Source organism: Carettochelys insculpta, chromosome 8 (assembly GCF_033958435.1).
Source record: "Carettochelys insculpta isolate YL-2023 chromosome 8, ASM3395843v1, whole genome shotgun sequence".
Classification (NCBI taxonomy): Eukaryota; Metazoa; Chordata; order Testudines; family Carettochelyidae; genus Carettochelys; species Carettochelys insculpta.
In genome coordinates, this window is record NC_134144.1 from 44,668,846 (window position 1) to 44,691,591 (window position 22,746).

The 22,746-nt window shown below is 47.7% G+C and overlaps 1 protein-coding gene across 1 annotated transcript in view; it reads left to right on the forward strand.

Moving 5' to 3' along the window:
* The first annotated feature begins 3,264 nt into the window (after positions 1-3,264).
* Positions 3,265-22,746, forward strand: part of CCDC148 (coiled-coil domain containing 148) — a 113,989-nt gene continuing 94,507 nt past the window's right edge. Inside the window, exons 1-3 of the mRNA XM_075000982.1 lie at positions 3,265-3,271; positions 3,758-3,823; positions 6,709-6,830. Of these exons, the coding sequence (XP_074857083.1) occupies positions 3,265-3,271; positions 3,758-3,823; positions 6,709-6,830 (195 nt within the window). The remainder of the gene's footprint in view (positions 3,272-3,757; positions 3,824-6,708; positions 6,831-22,746) is intronic.

Genomic DNA, 22,746 nt, shown 5'->3' on the forward strand with positions numbered 1-22,746 from the left:
AAGCGAGTCGCAATTGCAGTATGAAAACTGGCCACCCCAGCCTCCTACCACTCAGTGGACCACCAGTTCGGGGTGGGCAAGGCCACTGTTGGAGTGGTGCTCATAGAGGTAAGCTGGGCCCAGGGCACACTCCCACCACAGGAAGGGGGCCCATGGGCACAGGGACCCCTCGGGGGTTGCCGGCCTGGGGGGGCCGGGTGGGGGTCGCTGGCTGGGAATACCCTGCCACACCCTCATGAGAGCACATGTCTTCCCTCCCATGCAGGTTGTTCGTGCCCTGAACACCGTGCTCCTGCACTGGGTCATCTGTGTTGGGGACCTGGATGCCATCATCAATGGTTTCTCCTCATTGGGGTTCCCAAACTTCTTTGCTGCCCTGGATGGGATGCACATCCCCATTTGTACCTCACCACCCAGCGCCGTCTGCTACATCAACCAGAAGGGCTACACTCGGTAGTCCTCCAGGCCCTGGTGGACCACAAAGGCTAGTGGGCTGGTTGAGGCAAACCCATGACACCAGGGTCTTCTGCAATTCCAACCTGTGCCAGTGTATGGAGGCCGGCACCTTCATCCCCCAGCGGGAGATGCCAGTTGGGGACACCACCATGCTGCTATGCATAGTTGCAGTTGCTGCATACCCCCTACTGCCGTGGCTGATGCGGCCCTATACTGGCCACCTCAACCCCAGGTCATCCAGCCGGGCCACGGGGAGCCGGGCGTCCCTGGAGATCGTCGAGATCCCCTCCAGTAAGTGCACAGCAGGGCCAGCACCCCAGCGGGCAGGACAGGGGGTGACAGTAGGCACCCACCACTTGTGGGACATTGTGCACCCCCACCTCGAGGCAGCAAGAAGGCACCGCCACTGCCCCTTGAAGCACCTGATGGCCCACTCGACCATGTGCCGGGCCTGGTTGAGGTGGGTGTTGAAGGTGGGAAGATGACCCCCCTCTTTCTCCCCCCATGCATCCACCCCCCTTCCATGTGCACCTCCACCACCACCACACCCATGCCTCACCCCCATGGGACCACGGGACACAATAAACTGTCCACGGGTCTGGGTGCTGGGTGGCGCAGACGGGTGCAGATGGGGTGTTCAGGACTGTGGCCAGCTGGGGTGTCTGGACCTAGGCCTCCAGGCCAGTGCCCAGTCCACTTGCAGGGGTGCCACCCCCTGTCCTGCCCGCCAGGGTGCTGGCCCTGCTGTGTACTTACTGGAGGGGATCTCGACGATCTCCGGGGACGCCTGGCTCCCCATGGCCCAGCTGGATGACCGTGAGGGGAAGTCAATGACGAGGTTGCCCTCCTTGCTGGACCAGTCCCAGGAGGTGTCTGCTCCATGGCTCGGGCTGGCTGGTCCTTGCTCTTGCAGCTCCTCTGGCTCACGCTGGTCTGCTGAGCTGTCCAGGATTGCTGTGGGTGGGGAGCTGTCCAGGGGCCCCAGGATGTGGCGTAGCTCCCGATAGTAGGGGTAGGTGGAGGGGGCTGCCCCTGAGCGCCTTCCCTCTTCCCGGACCCGGGCATAGCCCTTCTGGAGCTCCTTCACTTTGGTCTAGACTTGCTCCAGAGTTCACTCTGGGTGGCCTTGGCTGGTCAGTTCGCAGGCCAGGCGGGCAAAGGCAGCAGCATTCCTCTGCTTTACCCCATCTCCTGGAGGACCTCCTCCTCTTTCCAGAGGCCCAGGAGGTCCCGAAGGTCACAGTCCATCCAGGAGGGGCCCCTTTTCTTTTTTTCAGGGACGGACCCCTGGGAGCCCTGTGGGGACTTGGAGATGGGGCCCTGGGGCTTGGGAGACTGCCGGATGCTGGCCATGTGCCTGCTGGTGTCGTCAGGGGTGGCTGAGAGGGCGTGCTGCTTGGGGCTTGTGCTTTCACAGCTTGGCTGCTCTCAGCTTCCTGCCACAGGGTTTCTGGGTCCATGCGGCTGTGGAAGTATAAGATGTGACATTGTACATAAAAGAGTTACATTGTAAAGAGAAATTAAGTCACACTGATACAATGTTGCTTCTAAGCTCAAGAAGGGGAGGTTATGCTAATTTAAACAGAGCCTGGTGTGCCTGGAAAAGCAGGAACCAGAGCATTAGGTGCTAAACGGCAATTAATTAAGGTAACTAAGGAGTCATTGGCAGGGGATTGCTGAGGGTGATATGAAAATGAAGGTATGTAACTGGTCTCAGGGACTATATGGGGTGGGTGTGTGTCTGTTTTTTTTTCTTTTTTCCTTTGTCTATTAACTTGCCTTCTTGATCTGTATAAATTAAAAGACCTGAGCCCTGGGAGGGGGCTCACTTTTCTAAATGTATTAGCAGAGCAGCTTTGCTAATAAACAGAGTGGTCTGACAAATAATGAGTCTTGAGTCTAACTTTGACACGGCTTTAAGAGTGACTGGATGCGCGGGTCACAGAGCTCTGCCTGGGAGGACAGGGCACCTCCGCTCTTGGGCTGGGCACCATCGTGGAGGACTTCTCTTTCAAAAGAGCGGGCCATGGAGCGTCTACACGTGCCTTCTTTTGATGTTGTTTTTCGATGGGTGGTGCTATTCCTGTATGGGGTCGGGGTCCAGCTTTTGATGTCTGGGCTGTGTTCCTTCAATTTCAAATCGAAAGAGTGCATGGCACATGTAGACGTGCCCTTCGTTCTTTCGAAAAAGGGGCCGGTCTTTTCGAAATACTGTGCACGTGTAGACACACCCTCAGTCTTATTTCTCGTTCAGCCAAGCACTCAGATAAATGACTGATTACAATTTACAAGAGATAGTGCTGCCAGCTTTGTCAACTCAATGTGAGAACAGGCATGTGCATTTCACTGTTGTAGCCAGCATTACAAGATATTTAAGTTCCAGATGTGTGAAACATGAATGTGTCCATTCATGCTTCAACCACCATTCTAGAGCTCATGCAGCCATACTGATGACAGAATCTGCTTGATAAGAATCTAAGGCAGACTAGACTGATGCATGTTCATTTTCATTATCTAAATCATATACCACCACCACTTGATTTTATTTTTTGGTGGTTCAGGTGTTGCAATTTCCATATCGGAGCATGGCTGTTTTAAGACTTCTGAAAGTGTGCTACACACTTTGACCCTCTCAGATTTTGGATCTCTTTTCAGATTCTTAAAGCTTGGGTATTAAATGTTACAGGTATAGGTATTTTTAGGAATATCACATTGGTACCTTCTTCACGTTTTGTCAATTATGTAGTGAAGGTGTTCTTGGTATTGGACCATCATCCGAGACACTTATAACATGAAATATCTGGCAGAATGCAAGGTAAAAGAACAGGAGTCACAGTTTTCCCCTCGAGGAAAACAGTCACAAGTTTAATTAACTCTGACCTATGACTGCTCTTTCTCTACTGCTAACTTGCATGCAACAGTTGTATGGGGAAGGTTGAACAGATGGTGGATTATTTTACACAAATGCTGCATCCATGCAAGAGCAGTGGCTTTCCATGTATAGTGAGTTGAAGACCTCATGTTTGACCTGTATTTTTCTGAGTAACTTAGACAAGTGGATAAGTTTTTTATTTCTTGTAATGTCATCAATTTACTATACAGGGATTTTTGCAAATGTTTCACAAAATCAAATATGAAGTCTGTCCTAAACCAAACTGTAGAATTTTTTGTGTCTGCTTAGAAGGTAGCTTCAACAATATGATTATTGCTTTCCTGTCCCACTGTACAAACAAAATAAGTGCATTATAATTTCTTAGACAGACAGATTTTTAGAATATCGGTTTTTTAAATTTCTCAACAGATGTAAGAAACATGAGTGCAAGGAATCATCAAATGTTCATTACAACTGAAAGGACGAGTGACACAGGTATATCTATTGGCATTTTTATTCTGAGTGAACAGTTCTATCACAGTCTATAATATAACAATATTTATTATCTACTGTCAACAATTAAATACAAATGAATGCCAGTTTGAAATTCTGGTCTTTTATATTAAAAACACTTCATGATAGAAGGTATCATTTTGGAGTCACTTTAGAAGCCACAGATTTTTATTAATTTCACAAGTTATTTAATATGGTCCTTTTCCAGCTGTAATGTGTCAATGTCATAATCCCTGAATTGTTAGTAGGTAAACAATGTTCATAAAATTATTTGTATTGCCTTAGCATCTAGAAGCCCCATTGTGCTAGATCAGGGTGTGTAATAAGCAGTTCATGGCTGGGCTATGAAAAGCTTAATACTTGTGCATCCTCTTGCAGGTCCTGTTGGCTGCTGTCCCCTCTCCATTTGTCCCACTGCCACCATGGCCAGCTGGGCAGTCCTATCCCAGCCCCACTGCTGCCTCCAGCTGGACAGGTGGGCCAGCGGAGGCAACAGCTGGGTAACCAGCCACCCCAGCCCTGCAGAAACTGACCCTGCTCTGCTGGCCCCAGCTGGGTGGCCACTAGTGAAGCAGGTGCAGGTTATCCAAATTCCAGATAACCTGGCTTTTACTGTAGCAAGCTTTGCCTCATAAGGTAACCTAGTGTTTTGAGTCTTTTCAATCTCTCAAGCAAGCCCTCCTTACAAGGAACTCTAATTGAAGTCAATGGGAGACCTGTTTATTGAAGCCTGGCAGAATTGTGCCAGAAGTCTAAGCAGTTTCAATTGCATTTTAAATATTTGTCAGCTTTGAATTTAGCAAAAAATTATTGTATCAAATAATATATTTTTAGTAATCATCTACTTGTATTTTATACCTGCTCATTTGTAGTTTTTCAGGTACCTTATTTTAAGTACTGTAAAGTGTCAGAGATGTACATAATTTTTTTTACCACACCAATAAAGTTTGTGTTACTGCTGCAAATACCTCATAATCCAAGCTGTGACTCTGTGTTGAAAGCTAGACAACTCCTTTTGACTTCAGGATCCTCCTTGAAGGAGTGAATTTTTGAAAAGTGATTAAAATGAGAGGGTGGAGACTGAGTTCAGAAGGGGGTTCCAGGCATAGGCTACACGAAAGAAAGCACAAAGGAAGGTGTAGAAGAAGGGTATGAATAACACAAGTTCCTTGGGGTAAGCACTGTTATTCTGGTCCTTTACTGTGCACATGAAAAAACACATTTATACAGAAAATTCCCAGGATAATGGAGGCTTATTACTTGGCAAGAACGTAAAATTTTGTTGCTTTATTCCCTCCTGCAATACTACTGTAGTAAAAGTAATATATTGATAGAGCCATCTCTTGAAGAAAATGTTGAACTGAAAGCATGAGTCTTGCTAAATTCATTTAGGGTATTAGAATATAACTCACTAAAATGGGTAACATTGGTAATGGAACAAATATTTCTTTCAGGTTTTTAGTGTAGATGATGCTAAGTAATCAATTCATGAGTGGCAGAAGTCTATGGACCTCTGTATGTTTACTTAGTGGTCTCTTTTAATATATCTTCCTTGTCTGAAAGGAATCACTGTTAAAAGTTCAAGTTCAAAAAATGAGTATACCCATTTCTCCTCTCTCCCTTCTTTATCTTCTCCCTTTTCTGCCTGTCTGTTAGGTCTCTCCATGAACTCACTTTTTGTTCTTTTTCATCTGATCCTCCACATTCATTATTGCTTCCCTTGCTATTTTCTCCCCTTTTACTTACCCTCTTATACTGTCCTCATCCCCTATACAAAGAAATGAGAGAGACCCTGAAGGGAGGGTATTAGTGCATTGAAGTTGAGTTGTAGCAGGATGTGGTTGTGCATTCAGAGTCTAAAATTGATTTGCAGTACCATAATGTAACAGGCTGTGGCTGGGATTTTCAAAGGAGCCTAAGAAAGTTGGGTACTTAATTGTCTTAAACGTCCACCTCCCACAAGCTCATTTGAAAATCTCCATCTTTTACAAAGTGAAAGTAGAAATCCAGGAATGACATTTTATAGCCTGTGTTGTGTGCAATAGGAACTAATTCTGTTGTCCTTGAATTAAGATGGCTTCCCTGATAATCAAACTGTGTTTACTTCCACATGCTTTAAGCCAATATACCTCATAATGATGAATTAAATATAGCAGAAAACGTTTTCTGTTCTTGTGTTGGAAATTCAGTCTGACATATAACTGAATAACTGATTTCTACAATTCATCCCGTTCATATATAATGCATAACGGTTCACCTGACATCTTAGCGATGATACTGTTTCCTTAATTCATGGTTCATGACAAATATGCCTGAGTAGCTATGATTCAGGAATAACTAAAAGTACGCTGTAGCCTTTGTTTTTCTCTTAGAATTTATTAATATTCTAGCAAACTCAGTTTAAATTGAATATTATTTATGGCTCTGCAGTTTCTTAGTAGAGTCTAGGAACTGCAGTTATGGCTCTGTCCCCTGCAGTTCCTAAGTGGAGCTTAGGAGCTGCAGTCATGAACCAGAACTCCATTGTGATCCTTGTGTTAATTTTTGGTGTTGTCAATATCCTCGATTGACCAAGCAAGTTGTGAAATACACATATTGTAAAACTGTTTATGATGTCATTTGTAGCCATTCAGATCTCAGTTTATTTCAGTAGTTACTTCTGATTTTACACTAAATGAATGAAAATCAGATCCACTGAACAGAAGTTATTTTTAATGTTTGGCTATTTTCCTAATGTCTTCATAGCAAAATCATATGATTAAGCACAATACATATAGTCACCCTATGAATTAAGCTTTAGTTTTTGTGTCTAACTTATTAAAAATGTTTTTACACAGCTTGAAATTACTTTTTTATGTTAAAAATAGATAAACTGGTAGTTCATATGAAAAATGGTGTTTTCAGCCGGAAGTACAAACCTGTTGACTATAAACAACTACATTCACTTACTGAAGAAAAGAAAAAAGCATCTGTTAATATACAATTAAAGGTAAGCTATTTTTTATTTCTTATAGAATTCATTTTATAGGTATAATAATCTTCTATTAGCTGCTTCAGTTTGGGGCCCATTGTTAAGCACCAGGGCTGGTGACAGACTTTGCCAAACCCAGGGCAAACTGGGTGGGAGAAGCCAGGTCTTCAGCGGAAGAGATGGATTAGGGGCTAGCCCTCAGTGCTGTCTGGATCACACTGTGTGGAGCTCTAGAGGTGGTTTATAGGGTCCAGAGCTCTGGCTGCTGCTGCTGCTGCTGCTGCTGTAGTAGAGGTGGTAGCAGCCCAGAGTGTCAGGCCCTTTTTAAATCGCTGGACCCTAGGGCATCTGTCACCTTTGCCTCTCCCAAGAAGAGCTCTGTTAAGCACCACACACTGATATACTGATTTTCTGATTTGTCAACCTTGATTACTATTTTTGGTTCTCTGTGCCTTAAATATTGAGTATGTTCTGGTATGGCTATGATCTGAAGAAGTGAGTCTGTCCCATGAAAGCTCATCACCTAATAAATTATTTTGTAAGTCTTTAAAGTGCTACTGGACTGCTCTTTCTGACAAGAAGGCCTCTGACCCAACAAGCCTCCAGTCTATGGTGAGGGACAAAAAATGAATGGGAGGAGGAAAAAGGTTAACAGCCTGTTGTTGTTATCAGTGGTCACAGCACACTGAATTTGAAGGAGAACAATATGCTGATTTTGACGCATGAGGAAGGTTTTCATAAAAATCCTTCAAGTTCTGCATGGGAGAAATACAAAGGGTCTTAAGAAAGGTTGGGTTGTTGGGTAATAAAGGCTGGTGTCATTGTCAGAGCAGAGGTGAGGGCTGGCTACTTGATATCTAGATGTTCAGTAGACACAAATCATGAAAAATCTTTAAAAGTGAAAAGAAATACCTGTGTTTGTGGTGGAAATGCAGGCACTCATGGAGGGATACAAAGAAAAAGAGGTAGATAACTGTGATGAACCAAGTATTTGAGAATTCTAGCAGGGTTTTAAGTGGTTTTAAGAGTCAGATGGCATTTGATAAGACCAGAAAAGAGGCAGTGACCTTGTGTTTACTGCAATCAGAACCTGGGCCTAAATTTTAGCTTTCAGATGGAGAGTAAATATGAGCGATGTTCTTTGTGTAGGAAGAAGTGGCAATACTTTCACAAGACTGGATGTATCTAATTCCAGAATAATCACTCAGATGATGTGGTGATGAGGCATATGTAACATACAGGGGCTACGTCTACACGAGATGCTTTTCTCAGCAAAACTGGGCTTTTCTCGGGATAAACCGTGGAGCATCTTCACATAAATGTACATCGCCAGCAGCATTTTACCTGAATTGGGAGAGGTGTAATGCCTGTCTCGATAGTGTTCTGTCAACAAAACAGCCATGTAGATGCTGCGTGGCCCTTTTGTTAACAGAGTGGTCTTCTGGTTCACTAGGCAGCCCTGTTTGCAGAGCTTCTGGTCAGCCATTCTGTCAACAGAGGGCTGGGCAGTCTGGCTGCTCTCTGTCAACAGAGGGGATTGCTCTTTTGATCTGCTTTCATGGGTAGACGCAATCTGTCGACAGAAGATTTGCTGGGAAATCCCTTCTGACAGTGACTTGTGTCGACAGAGTCTTCTCATGTAGATGTAGCCAGGGAGGGCAGAGATTTGGTGAAAGGTTTTTGAGGACTTGTATATACTCTACTTAAACTTATCATGTAAGTGGGTAAGTGGTTTCTCTGAATTTGAAAACAGCATCAGCTGCTGTTAAACAAGGTTCATGTATAAATAAATAGCAATATCTTACTTTAAGACATATCTAGACAAACTAGGAATTCTGGCAAGTATGAAAAACATAAAAAAGAGAAAGTTAAACAAAATGTACTAGATATCAATATAGGATCATTTTCCCCAAAAAACCTAAAGTGGGTGTTTGGTACCATGTGTTTTGAGTGTCCTGTATGTTCTTTTCTTTTCTTTTTATTTTCTCTTTTTTATCTTTTTTACTTCCCATTCCTTTTCCTGAAATTTTTCCCCATCTCTACCTTAATGTGGTACTAAAATCAATAATTTAGTGTACAGCCCTACTCTGAAGAATGACTTTGTAAAAATCTTACTTTAAGACAGGTGTGGGAGTGTATATTTTAAATGTACTTTTCACAAAAATAAGATATTACTCTGAATACATAGCAGGCTGATCTGTAGATCAGGTAGATGCCGATGTTTTCAGTGGGTAAACTAAATTCTAATTCAATTGTGCAATCATAGTATGGTTTATTCTGGCTTCTGTTGTTAGGTCTGAATCATCTTATAAAGAGGATAAAAATGTAGATGAGTCCCTAGACCTCTTCCTTAACTGAAGCATTTCTTACAAATGCACTTGCCAAGTGGTTTGGTCTTTTCTATGGAGGGTCTACTAAGCCATACTATGTAACTGCTAAGCCACAATAAAACTTAAACATTGTTACATTTGGGTTCGTAAGGTTGATGAGACATAGATATTCTCTTGCACTGTGTTGTGCTTAATTTTGAATGTCTTTTTTGGTATTCAAGCTATTTGAAAATATTCTTGGTTTAATGAAATAAAGACTGTCCAGATGTACCCGGTTGGATTTTTTTTGCTTGCAAAAAACTTTGCATAAAAGGAAAAACTGTGCTGAAGAAAATATAGCAGACTCCATAATGTTTTTTTTTTTAAATCACCTTTTAAGAAAAGGACTTTTAATCTTGGAGAGAGGATATAGATACAGGTTGAACTTCTGTAATCCAGAACGCTCTCATCTGGCAACATCCACAATCCAGCATGATTTTACTTTACCTGACAACCATTTATCGTGTGTAGCCAAGTTTTATGTGGTTCCCATAAAGCTTAACAGCTACCAGTCCTGGCTCACAGTGTTCTGTGCTGCTATTTAGCTCTAATTTACCTCTAAATGTCTTATAAGTGCCCATTAAACAGTGGAAGTGTTGGTAATGTGCTAGATAATATTGATCTCCCATGGTCTGACAAATTCTCTTGTCTGGCACCAGTCAGGTCCCAAGAGTGCCAGCTGAGAGAGATTCAACCTGTACTATGGAGGACTCCTGTCTGCCATTCAAGCAAAAATGCTGCTAGTATTGTATGGGTTTCTCTTCTTTCTTTTTCAGTTGGTAATAGATTCTTTGGTACGAATAAGAGTGTAAGCTACAGAAAAACGTGGAAGTTAAACTTCCTTCTAAGAGTGTGGCTGATCTTTGTTTATAGGAGTTTTTACTGATTACCAGTAGGTGTGAAAATATCAAGGTAATGAATTAACAAATTTCAAAAGAAACAGACATCAATCATTCACTGTGATAGTTTGTTCCTGGTTAGACTATCATTACGTAGAGCACAAAAGAAAACTAAATCATAAAATAGATTACCCTCCCCTCCCACAAGAACATCCTGGCTGGGTCTACACATGCCCCTTCCTTTCAAAAGGGGCATGTTAATGAGCAGGTTGGAAATACGCTAATGAGGCACTGCAATGAATATGCAGCGCCTCATTAGCATAATGGTGGCCGCAGCGATTCGAAAGTGTGGCTTTTCGAATTGCACGCCATCTGTGTAGATGGGACCTTCCGAAAGGACCCCCAGTTTTCGAAAGGCCAATTGGAAGAAGGGCTTTCGAAAAGTGGGGGGGGTCCTTTCAGAAGGTCCCATCTCCACAGGTGGCGCGTGATTCGAAAAGCCTCACTTTTGAATCGCTGCGGCCGCCATTATGCTAATGAGACGCTGCATATTCATTGCAATGCCTCATTAGCATATTTCGAACCTGCTCATTGACATGCCCCTTTTGAAAGGAAGGGTCATGTGTAGAGCCAGCCCCTATGTTTTATATTGTTTTCTCATTTAACTGCAAGTCCAGTGGAAGGACAGTATGTCCCTTGTTTTCATCCCTCCTAACGTGGCCTGCTCATTGTCTGCCGAGACCTCACTCTCTACTCTGGATAAATCCCAATGTCCTGGAGGACCTTCCCTAGAGCTTCTGTGTGGGAGGGATGTGCCCAAGTGAGTGGATCTTGTCTGGCCATGCCTTTTCATGTTTAGCAAACGCAATGCCTGATTCTTCCTTGAGTGTCCCCGTGGGTGCTCCACGATAGGGGTCGGGCTCGCCCCGGCGCCGCAGGTTGGATCTTTTCAGCAGTTCCTGCTGGACCGCGCATGCGCCGGCGCGCACCGCTCCCTTGTGCGCTCCCGGCCGCGTGCGCGATCCGGTCCCCGCCAGTTCCTCTTTAACCGCCATCGGCTGCAGACGGAATCCACTCAGGCTACAGCCAGAGTTAGCGTATTTAATGTTTTTAAAGTGTTTAGAGCTTCTTTTTCAGTCTTTAGCTTAAGTTAGCTTGTTATTGTTTTCAAAAAAAAAAAAAAAAGTTTTACAGCCTTAGTAGCAAGCGGCGCAGCAGAGGCCCGGGGACGTAAGGCCATTAGGCCTCCTGCCGCGGCAGGCTGAGTCCAAGAGGGAAACAGGCACAGAGAAGGTGCTTAGTACCCTATTAACAACTCAAAGACTCACCACAATGTCCTCTTCAGGATTCAAAAAGTGTGAGTCATGCCGTGAAGCGATGCCTGCCTCCGATGGGCACAGAAATGCTCCTTCTGCGCAAAGCTCACAGCCAGAGCAAGGAAGGACGGAGAGATGCGGCTGAAAATGCTGCTCTTTGACAAGGCCCTCCAGCCAGACACGCCGGAGCGGCCTCAGCAGGAGGGACCCGCAGGGGCCCATAAAAGGAAAGCTGCTTCCCTAACCCCATCAGCGCAAAAACGGAGGAAGCTTTCACCAACCCGATCCCTGCCAGCAGCCACAGCGAGCGGGACGGGTGGAGCGCATAGCCCCCAGCCGCAGTCACAGCTGAGCGGCGGCAGTGCGGAGACGCACGTGGCAGAGGCTGAGCCTCCGATAATCAAACAGCCGCCCCGCACCATGGGCAGTGAGGCGGCCAGGCAAGCGCCGGAACCGGCGGCACCGCAGCTAGCGGCACCGACCCCCGGGGAACCGGCGGTGCAGAGCTTGCAGGCACGCGGCCTGCAGGCACCGGGGGAGACCACCCACGCGGCACCGCAGCGGAGTGTGCTGAGTGCGGCGCAGACAGCGGGGCCGAGATCCCCGACGCGGAACGGGGCAGAGCCAGCCCCACAGGGGAGGGGAAAAGCAGCACAGAAAACCTGGCACCGCAGCCCTTCTCCAGACAGGGCTGCAGGGCTACTCGCTCTAAGCCCTCCACTTATGCTGCGGACTCCAACGAGGCGGCAGGGGTCACCTCCAGTATACCTTGAGCCCTCATCCCCGTTCCTACAGCCAGCATCACCATGGCTCGGACCACCATCGCCCTTCCTGGGCTTTGAACCCCTGAAGTACTGCCACAAATCAGTCTCTCCATTATCTCAATCACCCAGACGATCTCGCTCCCCCAGACGCAGGGGGTATGCGCCTCCAGAGTGGTCCAGGTCTCCATCTCCGGAACAGTGCCCGTGTTGCCATGGTCGCCCCTATCATGCGGGGCATAGACACCATAGGCATACTCCCAGGAACAGATCCCCCAAGACGGTTCAATATCCCCGAGGGCAATCGCGGACGGGGACGGAAACGCAGATATCTCAGGGGGAGTTGATTCTGGACCCCCGAGATTTTCCCTCGCAAGTATCTAGCGAGAGGATGTATCACCGTCAACAGGATCCAGAGGGGTCCAGAGAGGCTTACCCTAGCGGTTCCTTGCTATCTTCCCGTGACGAGGCCACGGCCCCAGGGGATGTCCATGCTCTGGACGATCTCAAACAGTTCCAAGAGCTGTTTAAAAGGGTGGCCTTCATGCAAGGCATCCAAACAGCAGAGGTGCAGGAGAAACACCATAAGCTCCTTAAAAACCTGAGACCTCCGGCCTCTTCCAAAATAGCTATTCCACTGATGAAGCAATCATGGAGTCCGCCACCACAATATGGCAGACCCCTGCGTCCACTCCGCCTATAAACAAGAGAGCGGATAAGAAGTACCTCGTCCCGACGAAGGGTATGGAGTTCCTGTTCAGCCACCTGCAATCAAATTCTCTGGTGGTGGAATCGTCTCAACAGAGGTCGAAAACTTCTCAGTACAAGACAGGGGGAATGGACAAGATGCCAAGAAACTAGAGTTGTTCGGCAGAAAGGTCTACTCCTCTTCTACCCTACTGTTGAGAACGGCAAATTACGCAGCGCATCTAGCGAACCATAATTTTGACAACTACTCCAGGCTGACTTCCCTCATGGACTTGCTTCCAGAGGACACGAAGCCAGTGGTCAAGGCCATCGTGCAGGAAGGCTATGCAGCCTCAAGGACAGGAGTTCAGATCGCCCTAGACGTAGCGGATACGGCAGCATGCTCAACAGCTACGGCACTGGTCATGCGCAGGGAGTCCTGGCTCCAGACATCAGGTATCCCGAGGGATCTGCAGGCGAAGATTGTTGATCTCCTGTTTGACACGCAGAAGCTGTTTGCAGTATCAACCACAGCGTCCCCAGTACCACAGGGGCTACAAGCAAGGGCGACATCAACAGCACCAACAGTACAGAACTCCCAGGTGACGTTCTCAACAGAGCCGTGCGTCCTCGGGGCAGGGCCAAAGGCCACAAGTTTGACACACAGATGGAGGGCTGCACCATCACTACCATCGCGCAATGTCATCCGAAGCTACTATTCCACCATCGCCTCCGACCATTTTACGACCAGTGGCAAAAGATCACCACAGACAAATGGGTACTGGAGATCATAGCCACGGCTTACACGATTCCCTTCCAGTCGCTCCCACCGCCACGACCTCCACCCAGACCCCACCTAAAGGATGCCTCCCGCGAAGCGAGACTCAAGCAGGAGGTAGACCATCTTATGCTTATAGGGGCAGTGGAAAGAGTGCCAGAGCAACTTCGAGGGAAAGGGTTCTACTCAAGATACTTCCTCACAGAGAAAAAGACAGGAGGCTGGAGGCCCATCCTAGATCTTCGAGGCCTCAACCGGTACTTGCGCAAGCAACGCTTTCGGATGATCACAGTCGCCTCTATACTTATGGCACTGGACGATGGAGATTGGTTCACAGCCCTCGACTTACAAGACGCGTATTTCCACATAACTATTCACCCGGCTCACAGGCGTTTTCTCCGGTTTATGGTAGGCAAAGAACATTTTCAGTACAAGGTTCTGCCGTTCAGCCTCTCCTCGGCCCCCAGAGTCTTCACCAAGACCTTGGCAGTGGTGTCAGCCTACCTGCACAGACAGGGGGTGTTTATATTCCCATATCTGGAAAAAAAAAACAAAAACGACTGCCTACTGAAAGGGGCCTCAAAGGAGGAGGTACTTCGCATGATACGTGTCACAGCAGACACGTTGTCTTCGCTGGGCCTGGTCATCAATCTGGCAAAATCAAAGATAGAACCCGCACAGGACATAGAGTTCATAGGGGCACGTATAAATTCCATCACAGCAAGGGTTTATCTACCAGATGCCCGCTTTCGTGCCATTGGTTCCCTCGTGCAAGTCATCACCTTCAGCCCTACGGTGCCGGTTCTGACGTGCTTACAGCTGCTGGGCCACATGGCAGCAGTAACGTTTGTGGTACAGAACGCCCGATTGCATATGCGCAGCATGCAGCACTGTCTGGTGAGCGTCTACAAACCGGCAGCACACACCATCCACAGCGTGGTGTCGCCCACGACAGAGGTGTGCAGATCCCTGCAATGGTGGGTGAACCCCAAGAACATGCTAACAGGGGTGCCCTTTTCACCAACCACAAATATCTGTTCTTCTCACTACCGATGCCTCCCACACAGGGTGGGGAGCACACATGGGCGAAAAGGTGATGCAAGGACTGTGGTCCTCCATGGAACAGTCACTGCACATAAATATACTGGAGCTCAGAGCAGTGTTCAACGCCTGCAAACACTTTCGAGACCATATACAAGGCAAGTAGTCGGGATCAGTACAGACCATACCTCCACCATGTTTTATATAAATCAGCAAGGAGGAGCTCAGTCCCGTGCCTTATGTGCGGAAGCAGTCCAATTGTGTAACTGGTGCATCGTCAACAATATAACCTTGAAAGCCTTGTATTTACCAGGTGCTCACAATGCGAAGGCAGACCAGCTGAGCAGGCGCTTCGCACTCACACATGGGTGGCAGATCCGTTCCGATCTGCTACGACCGATTTTTCACGCATGGGGATTTCCCCAGATAGACCTGTTTGCCACTCAACACAATAAGAAGTGCCCACAATACTGCTCCAGGGCAGGACTGGGACGTGGGTCTCTGGGGGACGCATTCGCAATCTCGTGGAGGGGCCCCCTGCTCTGCGCCTGTACTCCCACAGTGCTTATCCACAAAGTCTTGCAGAAAGCCAGGAGAGAGAAAGCCCAAATGATCCTAGTAGTCCCAACGTGGGATCGAGAGCAGTGGTTCCACTTACTCCTGCGCATGTCGGACCATCCACCGATGCCCCTCCCGGTGGCGCCGGATCTGCTCACGCAAGCCCAGGGGTCCATAGTGCATCCACACCCCCGAGGCCTGTGACTGCAAGCATGGTTAATCCATGGCTCAGCTCCCTAGAGAGCACGTGTACGAAGGGAGTGCAACGAGTCCTAGAAAGTAGCAGGAGGACTTCCACCAGGAAGCCCTATAAGCAAAAATGGACTCGATTCACTGCATGGTGTTCTACCAAGAAATTAGCCCCCCTTGCTGCGCCTATACCTGTAATATTAGAGTATTTACTGGACCTCAAGAGAGGCGGACTCTCGCTATCCTCGTTGAAGGTCCACCTTGCCACTATATCGGCTTTCAGACATGAAGAGGAAGGGCACACGGTGTTTGCCCATCCCATGGTTACCAGGTTCCTCAAAGGGCTGGTAAACCTACACCCCCCTCGGAAACCGCTTCCACCTTCGTGGAGCTTGGACCTGGTGCTTAATGCGCTAACGGGACCACCGTTTGAACCCTTAGCCACAGTTTCCCTCCGTCTCCTTACGATAAAGATGACCTTCCTTCTTGCAATCACGTCAGCTTGCAGGGTGAGCGAGCTTGCGGCAGTTATGGGTACGCCACCCTGCACAGTAATTTCCAAGGAGGCGGTAACCTTATGGCTGCATCCAGCCTTTGTTCCCAAAGTTTCTTCAGAGTTTCATATTAACGAACCTATAGTTTTACCCTCGTTTATCCAAAGCCTCATAACTCCAACAAAGAGGCGCCCCTACAGCTCCTGGACGTGAGGAGGGCGCTGGCTTTCTATATAGACAGGACTAAGTCCTTCCAGAAAACGGATAGACTCCTAGTCTCTCTTGTTCCCAAATCAAAAGGAGAAGGTCTCTCTTCGCAGAGAATCTCGAAGCACATCGTATCCTGCATAAAAATGTGCTATGAACTTAGAAAGACTCCTTTACTGGCCCCGCCTAGGGCTCACTCCACTAGGGCGGTGGCGGCATCAACAGCCCTTTTGAAGGGCATTGCGCTAAAAGGCATTTGCAGAGCGGCGACCTGGGCATCCTATGACACCTTCGCCAAGCATTATGCCCTTCACAGGGTATTCCAAGAGGATACCCATCTCTCGACAGCGGTCCTCTCGGGGACAAGCTGCACATAAACCAATTACCCACCTCCTATCTTGGGTTACTGCTGGGTAGTCACCTATCGTGGAGCACCCACGGGGACACTCGAGGAAGAAAAAGAAGTTACTCACCGTGGTAATGATGGTTCTTCGAGATGTGTCCCTGTGGGTGCTCCACCACCCGCCCATCCTCCCCACTTCGGATCTCTGTTTAGTATTTTTCAGGAGCATCCGAGGCGGTTGGTTAAGGAACTGGCGGGGACCGGATCGCACACGCGGCCAGGAGCGCGCAAGGGAGCGGCGCGCGCCGGCGCATGTGCAGTCCGGCAGAAACTGCTGAAAAGATCCGACCTGGAGCGCCGGGGCGAGCCCGACACCTATCGTGGAGCACCCACGGGGACACATCTCGAAGAACCATCGTTACTACTGTGAGTAACTTCTCTTTTTGAGTCCTTAGGTGGTCAAACCCCCAAGGAATTCAATGGGAAATTTCCTCTAAGGATTGTAGGATCAGTCCCAAAATCCTGCTTAGAAGCTTCAGGATTTCTTTTTGTTTACAGTTCAGCATTTCAGTGAACAATCTCGATAATTGTGATACATTACTTAGAAAACTTTAAGCTCTTCTTTGAGTGTCCCCATGAGTGCTCCACCTTTGCGTGAGTCAGTGCTGCTGCGTCACTGACCATAGATTTGTAGGTAACAGTGTCCCTCTCTCGGCTTCCCACACGCACAGGACATAGGCATGAGATGCCTGTGACACTTACTGTGCACATGCTGACAGCCAGGTCCTCAGTTCTTCTCTGATCACGGTCGGCTTCGGTCGCAACAGCAGTCGCTCCCTCAGTTACCTGAAGAAAAAAGAAAAAGAAAAATTGTCAAATCAAATGAATAACATAACCTTCAAAGAGGAGGAAATAGCAGAGAAAAGCTGCAGATGTGGTTTCTCCCAACTGGCTGCAGTGTGGCTCTGCTACATAGTGCAGCCACCCTAATCAATTTCACTATGCTGACTCCCCAGGTTTTAAAAGTGTCACTTGTTGACTGTCATTTTCAGTTGCAGACTGAAACAACTACCTAAAACAAGCAGACAATGAGTGAAAGCCACGGAGGCAGCTTTCCCAAGCGGCTCCAGCCACCCTTAGCAGCTCCATTCCACAGCGCAGCCAGGCTAGTCAGTTTCACTCATGCCCAGCTTGCGGAGTTTTTGAAAAGTGCAGGAAGAAGGTCAAAGTAAGCCTGCAAAGTTTTGATTGAATTTGGATTTAGATTAAAGTTTAAATTGGAATTTAGCATCCCAGGCCTGCAAATATAAAGGGCATCCATTATGAAAAAATCCCTTTGCCGATTGTATCGCACCACATCGGTGGCCATCGTGCCACATCGGTAGCAATTATTGGTATCCCTGTACTGCAATCAAGAGCACTGAGGGTAGAGATCTGACTAGCACTTCTCAGGCTTGCAAGAGAGCCACAGCTTGGGCCCACCAGGAGATTCTTGATCTCGCTGCCATATGGGGAAACCAATCGGTGGCAAAGAAACTTTGGGTGGCCAAGAGAAACACGGCCATCTATAATCAGATGGTGTGCGAGATGGCCACCCGAGCTTACTCCCAAGACTCTAGGCAATGCTGGGTGAAGGTTAAAGAACTCCTTCAGGCCTATCAAAAAGTTTGGGAAGCCAACCAGCAGTCAGGGGTGGTTCCATGGACCTGCTGCTATTATCAACAGCTGCAAATGCTTATGGGGAGTGACCCTGGCATGGAGCCCAGACTGAATTATGACACTTGTGGAGGCCCTGGTGTGGAGTTTGGGGTGAGCCCGGAAAAGCAGGATGGTCTGAAGGAAGAGGGCAATGGAGAGGAAGAAAGGAGCAATGAGTAGAGGACAGAGGAAATTGTTCCAGACAGCCCAGGGCTCTTCACCATTGACCTGAAACCGGTCCCCTCCACAGTGGGCCCCTCCATGGCATTCCCTTCCAAACTGGGACCCTCCATGTGAGTGCCATCCATGCTGCTCACCTCCACGCTGGTCCCAGAGCCCCCTGGAGCAAGCAGTTCAGGTGAGTATTTATTCTGAATGCTCAGGTTGGGGGTGGGTATATCTATAGGGTTGTGCATAGGTACAGGTTTGCTAGCTGTGCCCCCCTGCCCCTCAGAACAGTGTGTTAGTGTTTCTTGGGGTGGAGCACATCCCCGTTTTTGGAGATCTCCTCGAAGGCCTATCCAGGCACTCTTGTATTTTTTTCATGAGGTTTTTGGGCAGAACTCACTTGTTGCAGCTTCCATGGTAGCACACCTTGCCACACCAGGCAACCAGATAGTGATCTGGTGTCCAGGCACCGCACAGCTTTTTAGCAAATTTTCCAGGCTTTTGGTCACACAGAAGGAGTAGCTGCTCTTTCTGCGTATCTGCTAGTTTTAGGAGGGTGATGTCTTCTTTGGCAATCTGCAGAAGCATGGGAATTCGTATCTGTGTTTTTTTTTTAACATGCTTCCTGCCCCCTATACATTTGCCTGCGGCAGCTGGCGAGTGCTCCGTTCCCCACTCTACAATGTGGTTTGCATGCTCTGTGGTGGGTCCCCTCCACCATGTCCCTCTCCAATCAGCATTTCTTTTCATTTTTCATGACTCCCCTGCACCACGCTGCTGCCGGGCTCTGCTGTGCTTTTCCCATCCTTTCTCCCTTTCCCCAGCATTTCTTTTCCACCATGTCTTTGTATTTTCCAGGACTACCTAGCACCATGTGGTTGCCGGGCTCTGCTGGGCATTTCTCGTCTCATGTTGTTAGCCGGTGGCCACACATGTCCCTTTCCCCCACCATTTCTTTGCATTTTCCAGGACTCCCCAGTGCCACACGCCTGCCATGCTCTGCTGCGTGTTTCCCCTCCCATGTCCCTTTCTAAGAACTATTTCTTTTCAGTTTTCAGGAATCCCCCAGGCCCTGCAGGGGATTCCTCTGCTGTGCTTTTCCCCTTCTATGTCCCTTTACATCCAGCCTTTCTTTGGATAATTTTTTTCTTTACATTATTTTTATTGTGCATCGAACCATGCTCCCCCATGCCCCTTCACCCCAGTCATCCATTTTTCACTGCCACAGGATGCCCAGCCAGGACACCTGGTGGCTGCCCCTGCTTTCCAGGCCTTCTCGTTCCCACCTAAAGAGGACAACTGCTTATAATTTACCATGTCCACAAAGCAGTGTGATGGATAAGTGATGGCAAGTGAAGTATTGTAAAATGCATGGTTACTGCCCCATCTTAATAACCCATGTGTCCTTCAAAAGTATACTTTCAGTGTTAGTACACAGAGGCCCATTCCTTGCACTTCAAAGCACATTATGTGAATTGTATCATAAATTTTGACCTTCATTTTCCAGACCTAGTACCCAGCATTGCAGAGAAGACCAGAAGATGTAAGAAATGCAAACAAGATCTGATCCTGCAGCACATGGAAAACACTGAGGGAGAGCACAAGAACCTGAGAAAGGATACTGCTCATTGATGTCACAGTACAGCTGTGTGGTGTCAGAGTCAAGTAAACTTTAACAAGAGAGTGCTTGACCTTCAGCAGCAGCAACAATCAAAGCAGACTGAGGTTGCATCAAAGCAGACTGAGGTCACAGTAAAGCAGACTGAGGTAGCAGCAAAAGCTCGTAATGGCTATTGCTGCGCAGACAGAGGTGCTGCACTCCCTGCTTCAGCTGCAGAGGGACTCCTAACCCAGCAGGGCAGCAGCTGATACCCACAGGCTGGAATTCCCTGAGGAGAGGTCACCCACCCACTGTTGTTGCAGTCCCTGCATGCAGGGAGGAAGGGCAAGGCTACCCTGCTCCTCCAGTCCCAAAGGCCACTGCAAATGACTCTTCAAGCACCCTTGAGAATCCTTCTTTTCCCAGCCACTTAAACCTCTCCTCCCCCCAAAATAAAATCATACCTTTGGGCTTGGTGTAATTTCTTGTCCTGCAGGAGTGGGGGGGGCGGGGAACTCCAAATAAAAGCAAGTGGGTTGGGGGAGGGTGGCCAGCGATACTCCCTGATCCACAGCAGACACGTAGCTGAGGGAACCGGGCAGATGGGGGGAAGGTGAGAGCCGCTGAAGGCACAAGTGGTTAATGATGCTCCCTGGTCCACAGCAGACACATGGCTGAGGAAACTGAGCAGATTGGGGGAGGGGGCACTGAAGACACAGTTGCCAGCCACATGCATTCTATTTACTGCAGCTTAACCCCTTCCCAACAAGTAAAAGCATTCATTCAGTATGGCATGGTATGATTTACTGGCATTATGGCAGAGAAATACATAGGTAGCATGTGTGCTACAGATCAGTCATAAAGCAGTTTTTTAAAGTGTCCCATATTGCTGCAGTCTGAGCGTGGCTACTAGCGGATGGCAGTGTAGACAGCTGTGAGTAAGCCCTGCCTATTGCCTCCGCTTCAGAATTCCAGAAAGACAGGAAAGTCTCCTGTCTTGATTCACATATGTTGTGCAGAATAGCACATGCCATAGTAACAGTAGGGACATTAGCTTCACAAACATCCAAACGGGTGAATAAGCATTTGAACCTTGCTTTTAAACTTCCAAATACTCATTCCACGATCGTTGTGCACCTGCTCAATCTGTGACTAAAGTTTTCCTTTCTGGGGACCAGGGCTCCTGCGTAGGGTTTCATCAGGCAGGGAAGCAGAGGGTAAGCAGGGTCACCCAATATAACAATGGGCATCTCCACATCTCCGATTTTGATTTTATGATCAGGGAAAAAAGTCCCATCCATGAGCTTTTGGTACAGTCCTGAATTTTGGAATATGTAAGCATCATGAACCCTCCCTGACCAACCAACATTGATGTTGGTAAAACAACCTTTATGATCTACCAACCTCTGCATCACCATGGAGAAGCACCTCTTTCAATTAATATACTCCAAGGCCAGGTGGGCTGGGGTCATGATGTGAATGTGCATGCCATCTATTGCCCCACTGCAGTTGGGAAAGCCCTGGGCAGCAAAGCCATCCATTATGGCCTGTGTATCTCCCAGGGTCACAGTCTTACTGAGGAGATGCCAACAGATTGCATGGGCCACCTCCATCACCGCAGACCCCACTGTAGATCTGCCCACCCTGAACTGATTTTCCATTAACCGGTAACTGTCGGGGATTGCAAACTTCCAAAGTGCCATCTTGCTTCTGAACCGTTAAAGCCTGCCTCATTTTGGTGGTGTTGTGCTTCAGGGCAGGCACCAGTGTATGACAAAGTTCCATAAAGGTGGACTTGTGCATGCAAAAGTTCCACACACACTGATGGTCGTCCCAGGACTCCAAAATGATGTGGTCCCACCAGTGTGTGCTGGTCTCTCGAGTCCAGAACAGCTGCTCCACAGTCAACAATGCAGTCATGGCAGCAAGCAGCTCTGAGTTCTTGGACCACAGTCGAGAGATTTGCTCCTCCAAACTATCCTCTTCATCATCATCATCCACAGCAGCAGCACCACCACCAGTAGGATAGCCAAGCATCATTGAGCTTTGGAATTGAAGGACAAATTGCATGACAGCCACTGTGGTTACCAAAACGATCTGTGCTATGAGTTGGGGCATTTGTGGATCTATGCTTGCACTGGAATGCTGCAGCCGGAAATGCCACGATCTCCAGTTCTTTTTTTGCTCGGTTAGTGATGCAGTGAGTTCTGTGACAGTGCTTGGAATTCTGCTATTCCAATGTGAAATGCCCACCAGCAACTGGGGCTAAGGCACTGTGTGATAAGTACCCACAATGCACTGCTCAAGCTGTTGAACTTGCATGGGGCAATGGAGACGTGGAGATTCATCACAGAAAAAAGTTGGGTCGAATTTCAGGAAGCTTCGTGGACACTTTATTCGAATTCATAATATTGAGGATAAATATTCAAATTTTATTAAATATCAAATTCCTGTCATAGTGTAGAGCTGGCTGCCCTCTCTGGGTCTGTTATAGGAGTAGGGGTTGGGACTGACAGAAGAAAGAAATACAAGCTCCAGTGATGGTAACTCACAAGATTGCCAAATTGTCTGTCTTGACAAAGGGGCCTTTGCTTTGAGCAGCCATGGCTGGAACAGTGGAACAGATATGTCATCTGACAAGTTGATCCTGTCTCAAGAATGTCAGCACTGTTGTACTGAAGTTAAGGATGGAAATAACAGATATAGTCCGCAGTCTCAGGGTTTAGATCATACTCTCAAGTTACAGACTTCACCCTGTAGTGTCTTACTGTCTAGCTTTCTGACCTCAATGGATGCAGAATTTTAATTACAATCTTATGCTTTCCTGACCAGCAGAGAACACAACACATACTTTGTCTGAGCATATAGCTCTATTCTGAATATTTT